Source organism: Drosophila obscura, unplaced genomic scaffold, assembly GCF_018151105.1.
Source record: "Drosophila obscura isolate BZ-5 IFL unplaced genomic scaffold, ASM1815110v1 contig_1, whole genome shotgun sequence".
NCBI lineage: Eukaryota > Metazoa > Arthropoda > Insecta > Diptera > Drosophilidae > Drosophila > Drosophila obscura.
Genome location: NW_024542679.1, coordinates 5,448,722 through 5,468,021, shown reverse-complemented (window position 1 = coordinate 5,468,021; position 19,300 = coordinate 5,448,722). Strand labels below are relative to the sequence as shown.

General features: G+C 48.6%; 1 protein-coding gene across 4 annotated transcripts; it reads right to left on the bottom strand.

The window, feature by feature from the left end:
• Positions 1–1,141: 1,141 nt before the first annotated feature.
• Positions 1,142–9,113, bottom strand: LOC111068556 (zinc finger protein 528). Of its 4 annotated transcripts, none has more exons than XM_022358091.2 (3): positions 8,843–9,113; positions 5,335–6,658; positions 1,142–3,645 (listed from the first exon to the last, which is right to left on the bottom strand). In XM_022358091.2, exons 2-3 carry the CDS (start codon positions 5,864–5,866, stop codon positions 2,231–2,233), a joined length of 1,947 nt encoding a protein of 648 aa, XP_022213783.2. In that variant the 5' UTR covers positions 5,867–6,658; positions 8,843–9,113; the 3' UTR covers positions 1,142–2,230. The 4 variants fall into 4 exon arrangements, with proteins under 4 accessions (XP_022213783.2, XP_022213784.2, XP_022213785.2 ...); XM_022358092.2 differs by lacking the exon at positions 8,843–9,113 and adding an exon at positions 8,006–8,140; XM_022358093.2 differs by lacking the exon at positions 8,843–9,113 and adding an exon at positions 7,569–7,622.
• Positions 9,114–19,300: the final 10,187 nt, after the last annotated feature.

The following is a 19,300-nucleotide window of genomic DNA, read 5'->3' as shown; positions in this document are numbered from 1 at the left end:
CTTAAATTAAGAAATAATTTTAATTGACAATTTAATTAAATTGTTTACATTGGTTTTTGTTATTTTTTTTTTGTTTGGTTTTATTTTGTTTGGGTTTCGGTCTGTTGCCCATTTTTGCTTTTTGGTTTCAGAATAAAATCTACGCGTAAAATAAATACATGTTTTTTTTGTGTATATATCAATACTTCTCGATTTTGTTATAGAATTACAAATTTGTTTTTGGGTTTTGCTTCTTGGTTTACTTATGGTTTATCATTAAAAACTATGTCACTTAACTTTGGAATTGCTTTTAGTTATCATTTGTTTTACAAGTGCGTCTTCTACTTCTATCATCATCGCTATCTCGACCTGGCCTCGATTGCCCAAATACTTGTGGAGGCTATCGCTATCTCGCTATCCCCATGGATATCTCTCCCTTGGGATATTGGGCACGGGAGGGGAGGATTGTTCTTGTCTATAAGAATCCTTTGGCTGGGCCAAAGTTGGGGTTGCCTTTGGGCTGGTGACGGGGAAGGGCAGGTGTGGGTCAGGGATCGGGGGATTTGTATAAAATTGTTAATATAATCTTGCATGTATATACAGGAGTTGGTTTGGTTCTAATGCTAGTAATAAAATAACTATACCGTAAGTACTTTGTTGCTGCTGTGTATGAGAATGCCTTAATGGGGTTTGCTTCTCTCATAATCTTTTTTTTTTTTTTTTGGTTTTATTTGTTATTTTTGTATTTATGTATATTATATTTTGAATGTACTTTTTTTGTTTAGTTATGTTTAAGTATTGTCCTTGTGATATGTTTCTAAATTGTTTTCTCATTAATTTTAATCATTTCTAAGTAATTGAAGTAGTTTTTGTTTATCGAGTTAGAGCATAATATGGAAGTAATACCCATCTTAAACTGGGTTAGAGTGTAAAGTTGCCTTAGCAGTTTTTAAAATGGTTCTTCTTCTTTGCCATGTCCTTCGTCCATCGTCCTTCTTCTACATCTTGCTGAGAGTATATTCGACTTTCCAATTGCTAATCTTGATCGTTGAGTACAATATTTAAAAAGAGCCTAAGAGCGAGAGAGATATAGGGAGTTACAGGAAGTGCTATAAGTTCACTAATTGATTAGTTTTCTAGACTTGAAGTGAGCCGTCCGTCCATCTATTTATCTGTTCAACTGTTCAACTGTCCAACTGTCCAAGTGTCCTCCTCGAATGGCGTGTGGCGGGCGTGGGCGTTGGTGTGGTTTTGGTTGGAGAGAGCGAGAGAGTTCTCTTTGAATACAGACTAATACTCGTAATACTCGTGCATCTAGGTATGTATTGCATGGATGCGGTAGGGGTGTGTGTGTATATAAACTCTAGAGCCCTAAAACGATGCCTTAAAGTAGATATTACCAAAAAACATGCAAATTGGTTCTGCTCGCTATGTTATTATACTCGTAGTTCATATAGATCATATGTCATATGTATATATATATATATATAATTTGCCCTTTCTCCTCCTCAGTTTCTGCTTTCCTCCTCCCTTCCATTCTGTATATATGCTTATTTGATCTGTGTATATATAGAATTTCTACTTATGTTCCATAATATTCGTTGTGTCAGATTTTTACTATAAGTTACGTTTTGGATTTCTTTCTTAAACCTTTTGTTTTTTCCTTTTTGTTTCCGTTTGTTTTTGTTTGTTCTCTCTCTTATTCTCCCTTCCGTTTTGCTCGTTTGCCTTTTGTCGGTGTTGCCTTTTTTTGGTTATTTGTTCTTTTGGCTGTTTCAATTCAGTAAAAGTCGCAACTCGGAAAGACTCCGCCCTCCTCCTGCTTGTTCTCTTTCTCGCTCGTCCCGCTATAGTAGCCCGGAAAAGGTCAGATAATAAGTAAGTAGATATATATGTATAATGTATATAACTGTTGAAAACATTCTATTGAGTTGAGATCCATCTTCTATCCGTCCATCCGTCCATCCTTCATATTCCGTCCGAACTACTCTGCTAGTAAGCTGCTAGTTGACTGATTTGAATTATAACCTTCGATTACATTTTTCTTTTTGGGTTTTATCGTTTTTAATTTGATAAGGGTGCTCGAATATTGCTTATAGGGTTCTGGTATAAAGTATCTAATATTAAGGTAAACGAGAGGAGTCTTGTGGCGACCTTCGGCGGCTGCCTAGGTCCCCACAATATCCTGACTAGTCTCATCACTGTCCATTTCCAACTCCAACTCCAACTCCATCGCATCGCTGACGGCCGCCTAAGCCACTTCAATATCCTGACTAGTCTCATCGCTGTCCAGCTCATCGCCATCGAACTCGTCCTGATCGTGCTCATGCTTTCCCATCATCTCATCCTCGTCCTCCAGATCGCAGTCGTAGTCATCGTCCTTGCCCTGCCCTATGGCGCCTGCATCCCTGAGGCAGGCCGACTCCAGGTGCTTGTTCAGATACGACTTGAGCGCGAACGTCTTGTTGCAGCGGTGACACTTGAAGTTCTTGTCGCCAGAGTGCGTCTGCATGTGGGCGCGGAGGTTGGAGCGGTCCGCGAACGCCTTGCCGCAATGGACACAGGCATAGGGCTTCTCGCCGGTGTGGGAGCGCAGATGGCCCTGGAGCAGCCAGGGGCGCGAGAAGAGCTTGCCGCAGATGTCGCAGCTGTGCGAGAGTTTGTGCGTTAGTAGGTGCATGGCCAGGGCCGGCATGGACACGTACGCCTTGCCGCAGGTATTGCACTTCTTGGCCGATTGCGAGTCCAGGGAGCGGTGCGTCTGCTTGTGGCGCGACAGGTTGCTGGAGGTGGCATACTGCTTGCCGCACTCGGAGCACTTGTAGCATCCGCGCTTGCGCTTGGCATAGTTCTCCCCATTGCCACTGGATCCGGCTGCGGCTCCGGCTCCGGCTGCAGCTGCCACATCGGCAATCGTCGCTGCACGTCCGCCTGCGACACTGCTTCCTGCGCCGCCCGAGCCATTGGAGCTGCTGGAGCTCTTTGGACGCTGGTGCAGCTGCTCCCGGTCCTTGCCAGCCGCCGCCTTGCTGGCCTTCGTGCGCCCGTCCATCATGTTGAGGCACATTTTCAGGGCCGAGGCCCGCTGCTGCTGCGGCGGCTGGTGCGGCTGCTTGCCCCAGTGCATCTGGCCGGATTCGGACGAGGAAGACATATCAATGTCCACATCCGAGCTGTGATCGGAGTTGGGCGGCGTCAGTGGCGAGCAGTTGTTGGAGGCCTCGGGCGCGCCGTTCATCATGTCGTAGGAACTGCTGCCGATGAACCGGATGTTCGACTGCGAAGACGTGGCCAGCGACTTGTTGGAAGCGTTCGAGATCTCCTGCATAATCGGCAGGTGCTCCGCCGACGACTTGTGGTGCTCCTGCTCCTGCTTCATGATGGTCACCACGCAGGGCGGTATGAGCGGCGGCAGGCTCTGGGACAGCGACAGCAGATCGTGGGCGGCCTCCGTCTCCTCAGCGCTGCGTCCGCGGTAAATCGATGCGGCCGTGGCCGTGGCCGCTGCGGAGGCATTCGCCGCCACTTGTTGCTCCCGCTGGCGCTTCACGGACATTGGCTCCGGCTGGCGCGCAGCCCCACAGGCACTGGCTGGCGGTGCATAGAAGATCACCTTTCCGTCCTCGGCCGGGGCCCGCCCGACGGCCACTGGACGGCGCACCGACACTGTGGATTGTGGGAAAATATGTTATTGCAGGAGGCCGCACCGTACAAATTTACCGAAAATCTCAACCAACAATCCAAGGGCTCCGTTTGGGGCTCCGCCCACACCATATACGTTTCAGAAAACATGTTCAAAGGGATTTAAGGCTGGAACTAGCAAAAACGTTGCAGAAAGTAGAGTTGCCTGGAGAAAGGCATTTCTGGGAAATGTCACCTGCAGCACATGGCTGCAGCTAGAAAGCACTACCAGCTTCCGGCCGAACAGTGTTGGCAAACGCACTGTTGAAACAATCGACTCTGACGTTTCTCAACACAACAGTGCACTTAATTGAGCAAAATAAACCTTTGTATGAATATTATTAAATGTTAATTCCCACGCTTTGGCATGAAATTCAATAAACAATGATCGTCGCAAAAAGAGATCGTCAGTGGCAGCGCGCAGCGGGTGCAATGAGGTATCGCTATCCGTCTCTTTTCCGCGCACGTGTGAGTTGGGAGAATGGGATAAATGCGAAAAGAAGAAGCGGCGAATCTCTCTCTCTGTCCCTCTCTATCCTATCGCTTTTAAGCACATGCAAATCTACATTTGATTTGCTTTGTTTTGTGCGTGCGTGTGTGTGTGTGTAGGACGTAAAGAGGAATATCAAGAAGAAGAGTGATCAGCTGACGCAATATTTTCACATTAAGCTGCGGCTGCTTGTGCAGCGGTTGACCTGTTACGTTTACAGTTTCTCAATCGATAAGACGACGACGCGACCGACCTCCTCTTCTAGCCTCCTTCTGCCACTGCCACTCCCCCTCCCCCTCCCATTTCCTATACATACTCGTACTGGCAGTCAATGCCGCCGCAGCTTGTTCGCTTTCGTGTTTGCATTTGCTTCTTCTTTTTCTTCTGTTCTCCTTCTTCTGCTGCTGCTTCTGCTGCTTCTTCTTCTTTGCCTTTGTCAAGAGCAACAAGCAGCAGCGAAAGCAACAGCAACAGCAACTACAACAGCTACAAGTAGGCAATGGAGAAGCAAGAAAGTGTGGGGAGGGAGAAGGGTGGGCCAAAGGGGGCCAAAAGCGAACGCAAACATGGAAAATGCCAACATACGCTAAAAAGATTAGCTAACGGCGACAATGTCAAACACGAGCGCATATCGAAGAGGGGAGCTGCGGGCGAAGGGGAAAAGGGCACAGGGCACGGGGCCCACAGTGAAGGACGAGGAGCGACGGCCAGTGGCCAAAGTGGTGGGGTGGGTGGGGTGCTGGGTCATAAAATGGTTGAAAGTGCTTCTTGGTTGGGGCGCAGAGTGGGCAAGAGTGAGGCGAAACCTGGCTACTAAAAATAAATACGAGTACACAAATTGTCGCAGCCACCTGTTCACATTGTTGTGACGCAACTTTCCAAGGGGGGTGGTAGGGGGAAAGGAAATAGAAAGGGCAGCTTGCCACCAGAAGAAAGGAAGGCAGGCAGGCCACCAGAGCAGGGGGAGCCCCACTAGGGGAAGTCCATAAATGGAACAATGAATGGCTTGGCGACCGCTAGACGGAAGAGGGAAAGGTAAAGTGGAAACGCTGGGGCAACCATTGGACCAGTGGCAGGAGCATGGGCATGGACAGGGGCATGGGCAGGGGCATGAGACCGTGGCAGGAAGGACTAAAGGAACACGGAAACGGAAACCGAAAAGTGGTCAACTGTTGCACACATACCTGAGGCGGAGACTGTGGCTGCCGCTGCGGTTCCTGTGGTGCCAGCAGCACCTCCCAATGACGCCCCTCCCAGGCGACGCTGTTTCTCCTGCTTGGAGGAGGTCATCTGCACCAGGGACTGGGCGGCGGACCACTCCAGGTGCTCGCACAGCTGTTCGTCGCCGGCGGTTGCCTCCCTCCGATCCTCCTCGTCCTCCAGCTCGATAACCTCACGCTTCAGCAGGGATCTGGAGGAGCGTTTGGCCAGCGACTTGAGCGACGACTTGCTCCCATTTCCATTTCCATTTCCACTTGCGTGTGCATTCCCATTGGCATTACGCAGCACCGAGGAGGAGGACCTGTCCTCCAGCCTCAGTTTGCTGCCGTTTCTCGGCTTCGGTCGCCGCCAGCTCTGCAGCTCGCTGCTGCTGCTGCTTCCGGATCCGGATCCGGTCGAGGCGGATGATGCCGTCGCGGCATACTTTCTGCTGGCACTCGCATAGGCAATCGTTTGTATCTTGTTCCGATTGGGCAGTATAAAGTCCACAGACATGGTGGTGCCTGCTCTGCTCTGCTCTCTCCTTGTGGGTCGATTCCGACTCTGACTTCTGACTCCGTCACCGTCTTCGTCTCCGTTGCCGTGTCCGCTCCCCAAGTCTGCCGGCAGTTGCCAGTTTGGCCGCCTGGCGGATCAAATCTTTTGAATTGCCTGTGAACCAGACACCGAGGAACCCACACTTTGGGGTCGGTCTGCACTTTTAGTGTGTTTGCGTTTCGGATTCGGTTTCCTTTGTGGGGCTTGTGGGGATGGATGGGATCCTCCGGCTGCTCGTGACGCCCGTTTCTGTTTCTTATGTTTTAAATTTGTTTTGTATTTACTATGTAGATGTAGCACAACCTTCTTTGACATCGACTCCAGCGTCGTCTGCAGTAAAATGCTTTAGCTTTGCTCCTTGTTCTCGTACTCCTACTCGTACTCGTACTCCTCTTCCAACTAGTTATGCTTCAACTTTGACATTGACATGAGTTGCCTTGAGAGTAGCGCTGCTCCGGCTTTAGTTATAGCTTCAGTTCCAGGACCTGCTCCTGCTCCTGCTGCAGCTGCTTGCTCTGCTTGCTCTTTGGTGTTGTTGGAATCGTGTCCTTTAGCGTGCCGGCTGCGACTGGCGGGCATCCTCGACAGCCTCCTTGCCTCCCCTGTAGCCTTTCTCGCAGCCTTCTTATATAACTTTGCTGTTGTTAGCTTGGCTCTGAGCGCTCGCTGGCCTGGCCGAAACTCACTTTGCCACAATTGAAGGTATTTTGCGTTCGTTGTTGCGTTGCCGTTGCCGTTACAATCAAGGTTCTGCAAGGAGTAGACATGAATGTAAATTATATTGGATTTACTCACTGGCAGGACTCTAGACAAAGACAAAGACACAGCAGCAGCCCCCATTTCATTTACTTGCAAATATAAGTACGAATATTCGTTGCAGATTCCCCAAAGGGACAAATAAGCAGAGGAAGGAATAAGTTTGGAAATAATAAGGAAGAAAATATCTTCATGGGATATGTATTAAATAAACATACACACATATGTATACAATATATATGTGATACAACAATGATGCACAGTTTCCTCAGACAAAAAAAATATAAATGGATAGGAAATTGTTGGAGCTTTGAGCATCTTCAATTGCAGTCGCCAAAGACCATGAGGTAAAGGTAAAAACTAAGTAAAAACTAACGATGTAGTTACTCGCTTAATCATCTGCTTTAGATGTTTCCTCTTACAGGTTTTCATCTATCGTAAAATAATCCATAGTCCATGCAAATTCCACGATTATTGGTTGTTCTACTACCCTTTAAGCCGCCACTCACTGGAATTCCCACTTAAATTTAAGGTAAATAATCTGTTAACTATGCAGCAAACACTCCGCCACTTTCCACCGAACAGCAACAGCAACAACAAAAAAATAGGTGCACTCCTCGTAAAATTGCATAATTTAAATGCCGATTTGCGAGTGAAAATTGTAAACAAGTTCCTGCGGTGGTTGGCAGCCATAATATTTACATTATAAATGCAGAAACCGCCGTGCAATCAGCGCCAACCCAAACCGACGCACAAGACACCACACGGCCGTGGCAGGGAGCGGGATACTGCATTGGGGGCGTTGTGTTGGCGTGCCACAAGGGCATGGTGGCATGGGGGCATGGGGCAGAGGGGATCGGCGATTTGCAACACTTGATTACACTTAATTGATAAATTGTTATACTTTTTGCACTAAATTGCATGGGCTATACGTGGGTTGGCAGTACCAGTACCAGAGCCAGTGCCACTGCCAGTACGTTTTCCACGCAGAAAGGAGCGAGAGGACGGGCTCCCTTCCAAAGTTACTTCCACATCCAATGGAAGGCGCACACGCACGCACGGACACGAATATGAATACGAATACGAATACGGACACGGACACGAAACTATCTATCCCTATCCCACTTTTAAAAATGGCGCATACACTCGTTGCCATTGTTTAGGAAATGCAGAGAAGAGACGACAATTGCAGTTCCGACTCTGACTCTGACTCGGACTGGGACTGGGACTCGGATTGGACTCGGATCCTGATACCGATTCCGATTCAGATTGGAAAGGAATCCCATTCATGGTATGGATTGTTCTGCATCTCTGCATCGAACACACACACTTTTTGCTCACTTTTCTGTTTGCAGCTATCACATGTTGGCAAATTGTTTATTTTCCACCGAATTGGATTGATTTTGTTGCGGATTATTGAATATATAACTTAATTTTTCGCCTGTTCGTTGTTTGGCTGCTCGCTTCAGCAACAACAACTTGTTTCACTCTGCACTTGTCGAATGTTTTGTGAATTGAAATCGACTGAGAGACGAACGAGCGAAGAGAGAGAGTGAGAGAGAGGGTGAGAGCTCGGCTCGGAAGAGCGCACTCGCTGGTGCTCGCAGCGAGTGGCGAGTGTGGTGCGAGTACATGCAACAAATAGTCAACTGTTGGTTGCCTTGCCTTAGCCTACCTCACTGTCGTCTCCACCAGCACACACACACACCCCTAACCCGTGTACACTCTCTCACTCTCTCTCTCTCTCTGTCTGTCTCTTTCGCTCCCTCTCTGCCACTCTCTCTGTTTCCAGGCTTGCACATAAACAATGCGAGATTTTATTGCATACTTTGCAGCAACCGCTGCCGCTGCCACTGCCACTGCAACGAGTGAGTGTCGACATCGCAGTTTATATACACACACAAACGCACGGGGGCCAGGGGACACCGAAAGGAACCCAATCTCGAGGCTCACACACAGCACACACACACAGATAAACATCACTTTGTTGCATACCTCATAGCTCACATGCAACACGAAACATCTGAGGATGGCCAAATCAATTCATGCATAAATTAATGGTAATGGGCAGAAATGCTACACATGCTCGGCTCTAAAAGGGGATACATATGCAATAGATATATCATATAGGGGGAATCTAGTTATAGAATTGTATACTATATGAACTCTCTCTCGTACTCGCTCTGATTTGTTGGCCAGCTATTTTCCTTAGCTTGTTTTTCTCAGCCCGTTTCACAGTTTTTTTTTCTTCTTCGTCGCTTTTCTCTTATAGATTTTTTGCACTTTCTCACGTAATTTGTTTTGCTCGGCTTGGACTTGATTTCACGTAATGTTTTATGTATTTTACAGTTTATATTATTATTATTATGAGTACTATTTAACTATGGACTTGTTTCCTCTTGCGCAGTGTGGCTGCCGCTGTGCGTCAGTTTTTGACGTACCACTCCCTTCTACTGTGCGCTTCGTATTCGCAGCTTTCGGTTGTTTCGCCGTTGCCCGTTGCCTTTGCCGTTGCCGTTGCCGCTCCCGTCACATCACCACTGCATGTGTATTGTGTGTGTATCTGTGTGTGTGTAATTTACAGCGAGTGTGCGTGATTTCGGGTCAGCAGCAGCAGCACTGGCACTGGCAGCAACAGCAACAGCACCAAATCCAACACCAACACACCACCCTGATGGTGGGACGGGGTTGTTTGTTGCCTCGTAACTATGATCATCCCACCGAAGGGTTGACCGTGGTGGGTGTTTGCCTCTACATATAGCTGACAGTTGAGCGAAAGATGTGTCTTTACTTTCAGCTATTGATATGACTGCTCTGATTTATCAGATACCGATCGATAGGTAGAGTGCCATTTGATGGATGATTGCCCCACACATAGAGATACAACAAGTAGCCAGCCAGCCCCCATTCGGGCGCCCACATTCAACAACCCCAAATCGGAGAGAGCCAGAGAGCCAGAGACAGATATGTGATGTCTGATCTACGCCTGCGCTGCTGCTCTTGTTTTGGCCATGCCACTCGCATTTCTCGGCCCAAAACAAACGAGTAAACCACTCACACACACACACACACGGACACACTGAGAGACAGGGACAGAGGCTGGCACGGACTCGTGCCAGGCAAATCCACACACACTTGTGGATTGCCGAAAATTATGCAACAGCACCGCAAGGAGCAGGAGCAGGAGCAGAATCAGCAGCAGGAGTGGGCACAGGAGTAGAGCCAGAAGCAGGACCACTCTGGGGGTTGGAACGCCGGCCGACTAAAAGGGAAGGCAGAAGGAAGCGAAGCCCGTCCAAGCCGGGGGTGTGTTTTGATGTCTGCCACTTGGCTGCCCGGCTGCTGGCCCGGCCGCCCGGCCGCCTGGCTGCCTGGCTGCCAGAATTGGCACGGCGCTGGGCTAAAAATACCAAACGGATCCTGAGCCTGGAAATCTGCATGGCAGCGGGGTCCAGGCCAAGCATTTGGATATAAATTATGAGCCTCAACTAAGCGCCGCTCAAGTAGTAGGCATTTAATTTGGTATTGTTTTCATTCCTTGGGTTTGGTTTGGTGTATTTGAGCAACTATTTCTGGGGAATGTCCCCCCAGCATAGTTGGGGCTGACCAGGGAACTGACAACGAAACTTGCTCCTTGTTGTCCTTTTTAACGTTTTGAGGTTTTGGGTTTATTTCGTTACGTTTCGTTTCGTTTGGTTTCCTTTGGTTTTTGGTTCGAATGAGGACTGTGGACTGTGGACTGAGCACTGGTTCTGGGGTTTGTTTGCACAGCCCCAAAAACCGAATCGAAAAGGGGCACACACACACACACACACAGCAACAAGGACTTCATGGCCCGTGGCCCATTATTGCCCCCCTTCGGCCAAGTCCCTTGCGGTTACATTTATTTTTTTTTTTTTTTGGTGAGCCTCTGCCTCTGCTGTTGCTGCTGCCACGGCTGCCACTGCTGCCCGTGTTGACTCTGCTGCTGCGTTGACATCAGCGCTTCCGCTGCGGGCTTCCTTATTATTCCTGTCACTAAGCCGCCCTTTAAATTCGCAATGAATGCCAAACAGCGAAACAGTTAAATGCTTTTTTTTCCATTTCGTATTTTGTGGTGCCTCTGTTGTTCGAGCCACGGAAGTGCAACACCAACGAACCCGGCAACGAATCCACCAAAACCAGACCGGAAGAACGGGGACGGGAAAGGGAACAGGAACGGGGTCGGTGGCTCTGGTGTTGGGAATGGAAACAACCGCAAGGTTACCCCCAGCCCAGCCGAAAAGGGGTTGCTGTTGCTGTTGCCGTTGTCCTGATGTCCTGCCGCGCGACGGGCTGCCTTCGCGGTTACATTGACCCTTTTTCCACGGCCATAGGCTTTTCTTTCGTCAACGCTAATGGAGCTTAAAAAGTTGTCAAAGCGTCGCGGGATTTATATTTTAATTTCAAAGTGACAAAATAGAAAATGAAATGGAGCAGGAGGCAGTAAGCAGGGAATGGGAGGGGAGGGGGTCTGTGAATAGAACCCCGAAGGTGGGTGGACTCATCAAAAAGGCTCCAAACAAGGCATCAAATCAACAGAGTTCTGCCCATCACAAATCAGACGCGAATCGTCGACAGCCAACGGAAGGAGTGGACAGACACAGACACGGACACAGACAATGGTATGGGTGTGGGTGTGGGTGTGGGTGTGAGTGAGTGTGTAAAGTGGAGTCTATTCGTGGCAATCGTGGGTCCTGTTGCCGGTCCTGGCCATCGCATTTATTGCCATATGCTGACAGTGTTGCTCGCGGGCAGTCAGTCGCGGCGATGGGGGCCAATTTGAGCTGTCATAAAAATGTACAACAACTGGCTACAAAGCAAACAATGCGACGAGTGCCAACAGCAACATCTGAGGCAGCAGCAACAGCAACATCTGAGGCAGCAGCAGCAACAACAGCAATGGCCGCATTCAGCAATTGTGCAAACAAATTGCTGTTGCACTTTACTTTTATTTTACGAGTGCGAATGCCAGAGCTTTCTTCTTTCCATTTTTGCTTGTTGCCTCAGTTTTTTTTTTTTTGTGCCATCCTGCCCAACGCTGGTTGACGGACCAAAGGAGTCCTGGCGTGTCCTGGTGCTCCCATCCGACATCCGCCATCCACCATCCACCATCCAACAATCCGCCTGCTGCCCAATTTGCATTTTACTATCGTTGCAGGTTTTTATAGTTGTTGCTTTTGCATTTGGCGATGTCGTTGTTGCTCTTACTTTTTGATGCCTCACTCTGTTTCTGGTTCTGGTTCTGGTGTTCTGCTTTGAGGTCTGTTTCGGGGTCCTTTTCCTGGTCCTGGTCCTGGTTTTATTTGCGCGCCGCAATTTCCCATCCGCCCGATCCAGCTCCTCCACATCCACAAACCATATCCTTCTTTTTGTGCAGCTCTCGCTCTGGTCATAAAGTTTACTTAACATGCCGCTGACGCTTTACTTTCTTCTGCTTGTTTTTTACATCTTTGCTCTGCGAAGCTGTTAGATTTCGGATTGCAAAAGTCAAGCTTCTTACCAGATGGAGACAAACACAGACAGATTCGGATTCGGACGCAGACACAGACACAGACACAGAGAGACACCGAGACAGAGCATATGCTGTGGAAAATCACCGAGCGACTCGCTCGCCTCTGCTGATTTGTTGTGTGTAATGGCTCGCCATCAATTATATCAATTTCTGGGCAGAGAACTTGGAGTAAACAACACCACTTCAATGGCGGCTACTCAACTTGATTAGTTTGATCAAGAGGTATGTCCAGTTCTGGTTATATTCTGGTTGCATTTATTGCACAAACTGTGGCCCACAGCCTTGGAGTAGCCATTTGTGGTATGGTTTCTGTGTTGGCTGTGGTTTCGATTGCATTTGAAGTTTTTTTCTGGATAAGTTTTACTGATTGAATGGAGGCTAGACGTGACTCAAACAGCATTCAGGCATCAAGGATATCGTGATTGGGGTATTATCGTTCATAAATCAATTATCCACTGTACTGCATTAAACTATGCACCATTCTACAGTGAAAGAGAACAAAGTTTAGGTAGCAGAAACATCTTGAATGCGAAGCTAAAGATTCAAGATTAAAAGGTGAACATAAGAGCAACATTTGGACGGATTAGAAGCATATTCCACTCATCCGTAATATAGATATTTCTAGATTCAGAATACCATAAATCTAAACCCAAACTTCCACTGAGATATCGTATCAAAATCCATTCAAAATGAGCTACCAACAGCCTGCCTAATCCATAGCCCATCAAATGCCATTTTAATACAGCAAAAGTTGAGTAAAATATAAACAATTTCCCCCCATATCCCACTCCCACACCCAATCCAAGGCCCAGCAGTCAGTTGCAAAGGTGGAAATTTATTCAAAGAGCTATTCAATCGCGATCCCACTAAGCTCACAAGGTGCTTTACTCCGGTTAGGTGTTCACTTTCCAAGCGATTTACGAGTCTGCCGTAGAGCAAAGCAGAGTGGAGTGGAATCCTTTGGGTCGGTCGGGTGCCATCCAGTATCCAGTATCCAGTATCCAGGCCATCCATCCCTTGCACTTTTTGCGCAGAAAACATTTTACAACATTTGTATTTATTTGGCGTCATGAGTTTAAGATGTTGTTGATATATGTTTACCGTCGTGCGACACACACACGGGGAACACACAGGGACACACGTGGCAAGTAGCAAGTGGCAAGCGGCAACTGGCAACTGGCAACTGCTGCAGCTACACATAAGTAAATTAGGATTTATGCTTTGTTCTATTTGAGCGCTGGAAAGCCATAAACGATTTTTTATGCACAGCCACTTGGCTGGAGAGGGTTCCCGTGCCACCGTCCCCGCCTGCCACCCCCTTGGAGCAGCAGTTCGCACCTTTTTCCCAGCCGAATACGATTTACGACCCCATGCATGTGAGAACGTAAAATTGTTATAAATTTGCATGTGCAGACGGAGCAGACGGAGCAGCCAAGCAGCCAAGTAGGAAGTGTCTGGGAAGGAGTAAAGCAGCAATAAACCCAACTTACGGCCAAGATCAATCGCAGCGGCTTGTGCAAGTTAATGGCACATGAAACTGAACAACAGAGCAGCAGACACACACTCCAGGAATCTAGGAGCTAAGAGCAGGAAATACGAAGGAATAGCTGACTGACAAAAGGAGCAGAACTCTTCAGGCATCGGAGGCTGGGAAGAACTGGGAATCACTGGCTGACAATGGAGCGGGGCTCGCTGGGAGAGGAGCCCGTCTCCAAGTGAGCGTAATTAATGCGCGCAAATTTATCAAGCTGCATTAGGGCAATGAATGAAACCTGTAACTCATTTTGTCACCGAAAGCAAACAACAGAATGCGATGTAAACTGTTGCTAAGCCTGCCCCGGCATCGCGTGTGCATATGTCTCCGGGAATGACAGCAGCGAAAAAGTTTTTCCCCAGTTTTACACAGCTTTCCCTTTTTCCTTCCACTCTCACACCCACTCCCATACCATACCATTCCATCCCATCCCTGCCTCTGCCACTGCCACTGTCATTCGCTTTGCAGGCGACAGTTTAATTTTCCCCGTGACCCACATGACTGACACTCTCCACGATGACGCACATCTTAAAGCAGCGCAGCGGTGGCAACCAAACAGTGGCAGTGGCGGTGGCAGCAACAATGGCAGTAGTAAGATGTTGCCGGCAGATAGTCTTCACTGGATTAATGCTGCCATAATTCCTACTCTGCCTGCGGGGGTGTGGCCTCTGTCGAGTCTCTGTCTTCGGGTGTGGGTGGGGGGCGGTGGGCCCACAGCTGAAGTAGGGAGCTGGAGTGGAGTTCATTTAATATATCCGATAAAAGTATTTGCAATAAATCCTGTAAAAGCTAATGATTAATTGCTCTGTAGCTTTTAACGTCAACGCGCATAGTAGGCACGGATTGTGTGTCAGACGCCAACAACGACAACCAAAACGGCGACGGCGACTGTGGCAGGCAACAGCAGTAGCAACAACAACAACAATGGCAGCTCTGTGGCAGCGGCATTGGCCAACGTGGCGTATGAGTAATTCGACTTTGACGCCGCAACGCCGCGCGTGGTTTTGCCTACAGCCACAGACACAGCCACACACGCACACACGCACACCACTCGCCAATCTCCAACACACACACACACACACAGTAACACATTTGTCTCATCCCGTTAGTGTAGTATGTTTCATGTTTTGCGTTATTGTCGCTTCAAGTAAAAACACAAAAATATTTATTTCAAATGAGTCCTGTGTACGGCGTACAACTGGGGATCGTTCCGGGATGTAGAATGTAGCAGTTGGGTGGGATGTGCGACTGCGGAACTGCGGAAACTGGTAAACAGAATGCCCTCCACACCCCTACCTTCCCCTGCTCTGCTTTGCCCAACGGCCTGCCACGCCTCCAGACAACCAGTGATGATACCCTGTAAGCGCGAGGATATGGGCATGCAGGAAATTCGGAGTGAAGCGGGATTGTCAGTATACATACTGACTATGTAATACTATATAATTTTAACTGTTATCATTTTTCATGTATTTTAGCTGTAAAGTTCTTCCTTTTTCTCTTGGGTACCTGCTAGTCGCATCGCCGATACTTTCCCAATTGACTTGTTGTTTTTTTTTGTCCTTTCGGGGAATTCGTTTTTTTTCGGTGGGTGGCGAAAGTAACTTTCTGGGGGGTTGGTGGGCCGTTGGGCTGTTGGGGGGTTGCCTCGTTCGCTGGCGCCTTTCCTGTGGCACGGGCTGCCGGGTGAAAGACAGCATTTGCCATAAATTGTGAAAGTGTCAACGAAAGGCAAAAATACATACACACACACACACATAGAGAGAGAGAGAGAAAGGACACACACACACACACACACACAGATACATTTTTAGTGGAGAAGGAGGCGAGGCGAGGCGAGGCACATGCACGCACGCACTGAGGGGAAAAAACAATGCTAACGACATACAAACAAACAAATCTATACTCATTTGTGCGTCTGTGTGGGTGTACGACGACTGTGGATTTGTGTATTGGCGCATTGGTGTGGGTGTATCGCTATGGCGGCTGTGTGAGTGTATGGGTATTGCCACTGGTGTGGGAGAAGCAACACGCACGCATATTTATTTTGAACACATTTTTTTCCTTTTTTGTTCTTCGGCCATCTACAAATGCGTTATATAAATAGCCATATAAATATATCTATATATGGTTGTATATATATAAATGTACATGTGTAGGTATTGTCTTTATGTGTGTGCCTAGATTGCCCAACATATTTACGCATATTGTTCTAATCAGTGGCGATGTCCCGGCCTCCTTGGCCCCCTTGGCCCCCTTGGCCTCCTCGCCAGGAATGTCAATTTTTTGCTGCCTAATTTATTTCGCCGGGACTATCGAGAAAGGGCCAAGGACCAAGCAAGAACGGGGAATTGGCTTCAATAAGAGGACGAACGCGGCAGTGGTGGAGACGGGGTAAAACCACCCTCCAAAAGGGGATGGTATGGCCAGGACAGAACAGAGCAGAGCAGAGCCAGAAGCGGACACTTTTGACACCCAACAGCGACGCTTCAGCTGCTGATTATTGCCAGGACACATTCCAGCAGACGGAGGCGTTTTGTGGGTGTGGCAAACGCATAAGATTCACCCAGATTCACCCAGATTTCACGAAGGAGGTGGAGCCCTTGGAGAACTTTGCATAAGACCCCGTACCCGCACCCGCTGCGGCCACACTGCGACTGACATCTCACAGAAGATGGATAGTTCGTGGGACTGGTCAGGTAGAATCGATATCAAACATATTTATGGTCGGCACGTGACCTCTCGCTGACCGCTGCACACCGCTGCCCCAACCAAAAGAGTTTGCCCTTAAAGCCAGAAGCTGCCAAAGTCGAAGGCTTTAAGTCCGTCAGATGGCAACAATCTCCTGGACGGAATAATTAATCTTCTTAATTGAATACATGCGATTATGAATCAACAGCACTTACCGCAATTACTGTATTAATTTCCTCGAGGAAAGCAAATTGCCAGGGAGCGGCTTTCCCCCCCAGCTTCCATTTTTTGGGGGGTTGGTTGCTATCATAAGGATTCAAGCAAGACAGCGCCCTGCCTCAGCTTCAGCATCAGCATCTGGCCGGGGGCGTTGGTCCAGTGTTCCACTAAATTGGACACATCTGCACAGTTTTCCTTAGCTGTAGGGAAAATCCGTATCCCCTTCCCCGTCCGTTGCTCTGCCCTGCTCTGCCGGCTTGTCTGGCAGCGTGTCAATCTAGCGACTCAAATGGCGGCACGCATGGCAAAGTTTTCATCCTGCGGCCAGGAGCTCTGTTCGGCTTGGCTCTGGGGCTGCCACAAATCCCCGCACGTATCCGCATTTCCACATTTCCACTTTCCACATTGCCACACTCGCAGTCGCATTTGCATTTGGCTCCATACACACAATTTGTATGCTTAAGTAAGCCGACTGCGTGCATGTTTCTAATGGGCGGCACAAAAGGTTACCTTAGCCCCCGACCCCCCTGCGCTGCTCTGCTCTGCTCTGCCCTTACCTGATGCTGAACCAAAAAACCAGAACCAGAACCGGAAAAAAACGAAACGAAACGAACAGAGAGGAGAGAGGAGAGGAAAGGAAAGGAATCCCCCACAACAGAAAACTCATTTCGCCCTCGGGCGTGACTTTTATAGCACTTTGTTTCCGAGTGTGGAACCTGAAACTGAACCCAAGCCAAAACACCAGAAGCCCACACAAAAAATGAGTGCAAATCCAACGAAACAAATGGATTTCTGTCAGAGCCATACACCCCTCGAAAACGCATTCGAAACTTTTGCTTTGGCAATTTTCAAAATGCCCAAAATGTGCCACAGATTGTGGGCTCAAGTCGCTCAAGCCGAGGGTATCCAATGATTGGCTCTGATCAAATGATTGCAACAGCAGCATTTCCGCATCCATAAAGTATATGCGAGTATTGCATTGATCAGCAAGGGAATAGTGCCAAATGCTTAAAGGATATCTAGCTGCAGGGGGTACCCAGTAAAAGCTGCCTTAGAAACGCTGCAAAACATTGAAGAAAATCTAATTAAATGATACAATTTATTGACTCAAGCTGGACTACTATAATATGCAGCTACGATAGCAGTAATTCGTCCAAAAATAGCTGCCATTATAACGATGGATCCTGAAGGGTATGTAAAGTTTCGTCCCCTTGTGTACATGCCTGTTGTTGTTGCTCATGTTTCTGATGTTTCTGATGTTTCTGCTGCTGTTGGTTCCTTCCTGCTGATGTTGCTGCTGAACTTATCAACACGCCGATCACTTGCGACAGTTTCCGTTGTGCCACAGCACACACACACACACACAGACACAGTGACACAGACAGAGCCTAATTGCCCCGGCAAGCAGTAAGCAGTAAGCAGCCACAGTTCCATGCCCATTCCCATTCCCATAACGATACCCAACAAAACCCTCACCATTCACTCCACCCAAACCCCTACCCCTACCGATACACGTACCCCTACCCACACCCCTACCCCCACCCCAACCCCTCCCCTCACACCCCATTCAAGGTGAGCAATGTAAAAACTTCCTGTGCACTCATTTAGTCCTGCTGAGCTCTTGTTGCCGTTGTCCTTATGTAAGCAGCAGTGGCAGTGGCAGCGGCAGCGGCAGCTCCTCGCACGCCTTCTGCCGCCAGGCGAACAATACACGAAAATAAAAACGAAACAAACGAAAAAAAAACGGATATAGAAATTCAATACTTTGATTCGTGCCACAGCGCAGCGGTAGTGGTAGGGGTAGGGGTGGCAGTGGGAGCAGAGCGGAGCGGATCGGAGGAAGTGCAACCATACAAGGTAACCAAATAGCAGGACAGACAACACGTACCACAAGACAAGCACTTGTTGTAGTTGCTGTGGCAGGAATACTCGCAGTACTCTCGCATATCGGGTGAGGGTGAGGGTGGGGCGGGGCGGGGCGGGGCGCAACAAGATTTCGGACTGCTGCAACTGCAACGGCAACTGCAGCGGCGAGTCCAAGTCCAAGTCCGAATATCTGTTGGGAACCAACCCAGGAACTGGGCAACTTTGGTGCATTATACTTAGTGGTTTCCACTTGATTGATGCCATATGTCCTCCGGCCCACAGGCCACACCATCCACACCATCCACTCCCTGGCACTCCACTCTCCCACCCCACCACGCACACAGTGGGATGGAAAAGTTTCGCGTCCCACTAACGATCGACAGGAATACAATTGTAATTGCAGCGCACAAACTAATAACAACATCACGCAATGTCCTGCGAGGGAGGGGAGTCCTGCGTGGGAACGTGCTGTGCTCTATGGAAGTTACCGTTGTATAATTACTGATATACAGATATCCTGCACTGCACTGCACTGCCTGCCATCGCTTGACTATTAACAGTCGGCAGGCATTCGCATCCGGTCTGTGGTTTTTCAGGAGGCAACTACAGCGAGGGGAGGCAGAACCCCTACCTCTTTTCGGGGCTGCTGGGAAAAGCTCTCAACTCTCATCCACACCACACCATCAACTACAAGACGGACGGATGGACAGACAACTCACATGTCTGCCAATTATAAGCAACTAAACCGCAGATAACAGAGGATGCTGCGGCTTCTGAGGCTGCGGCTGCGGCTGAG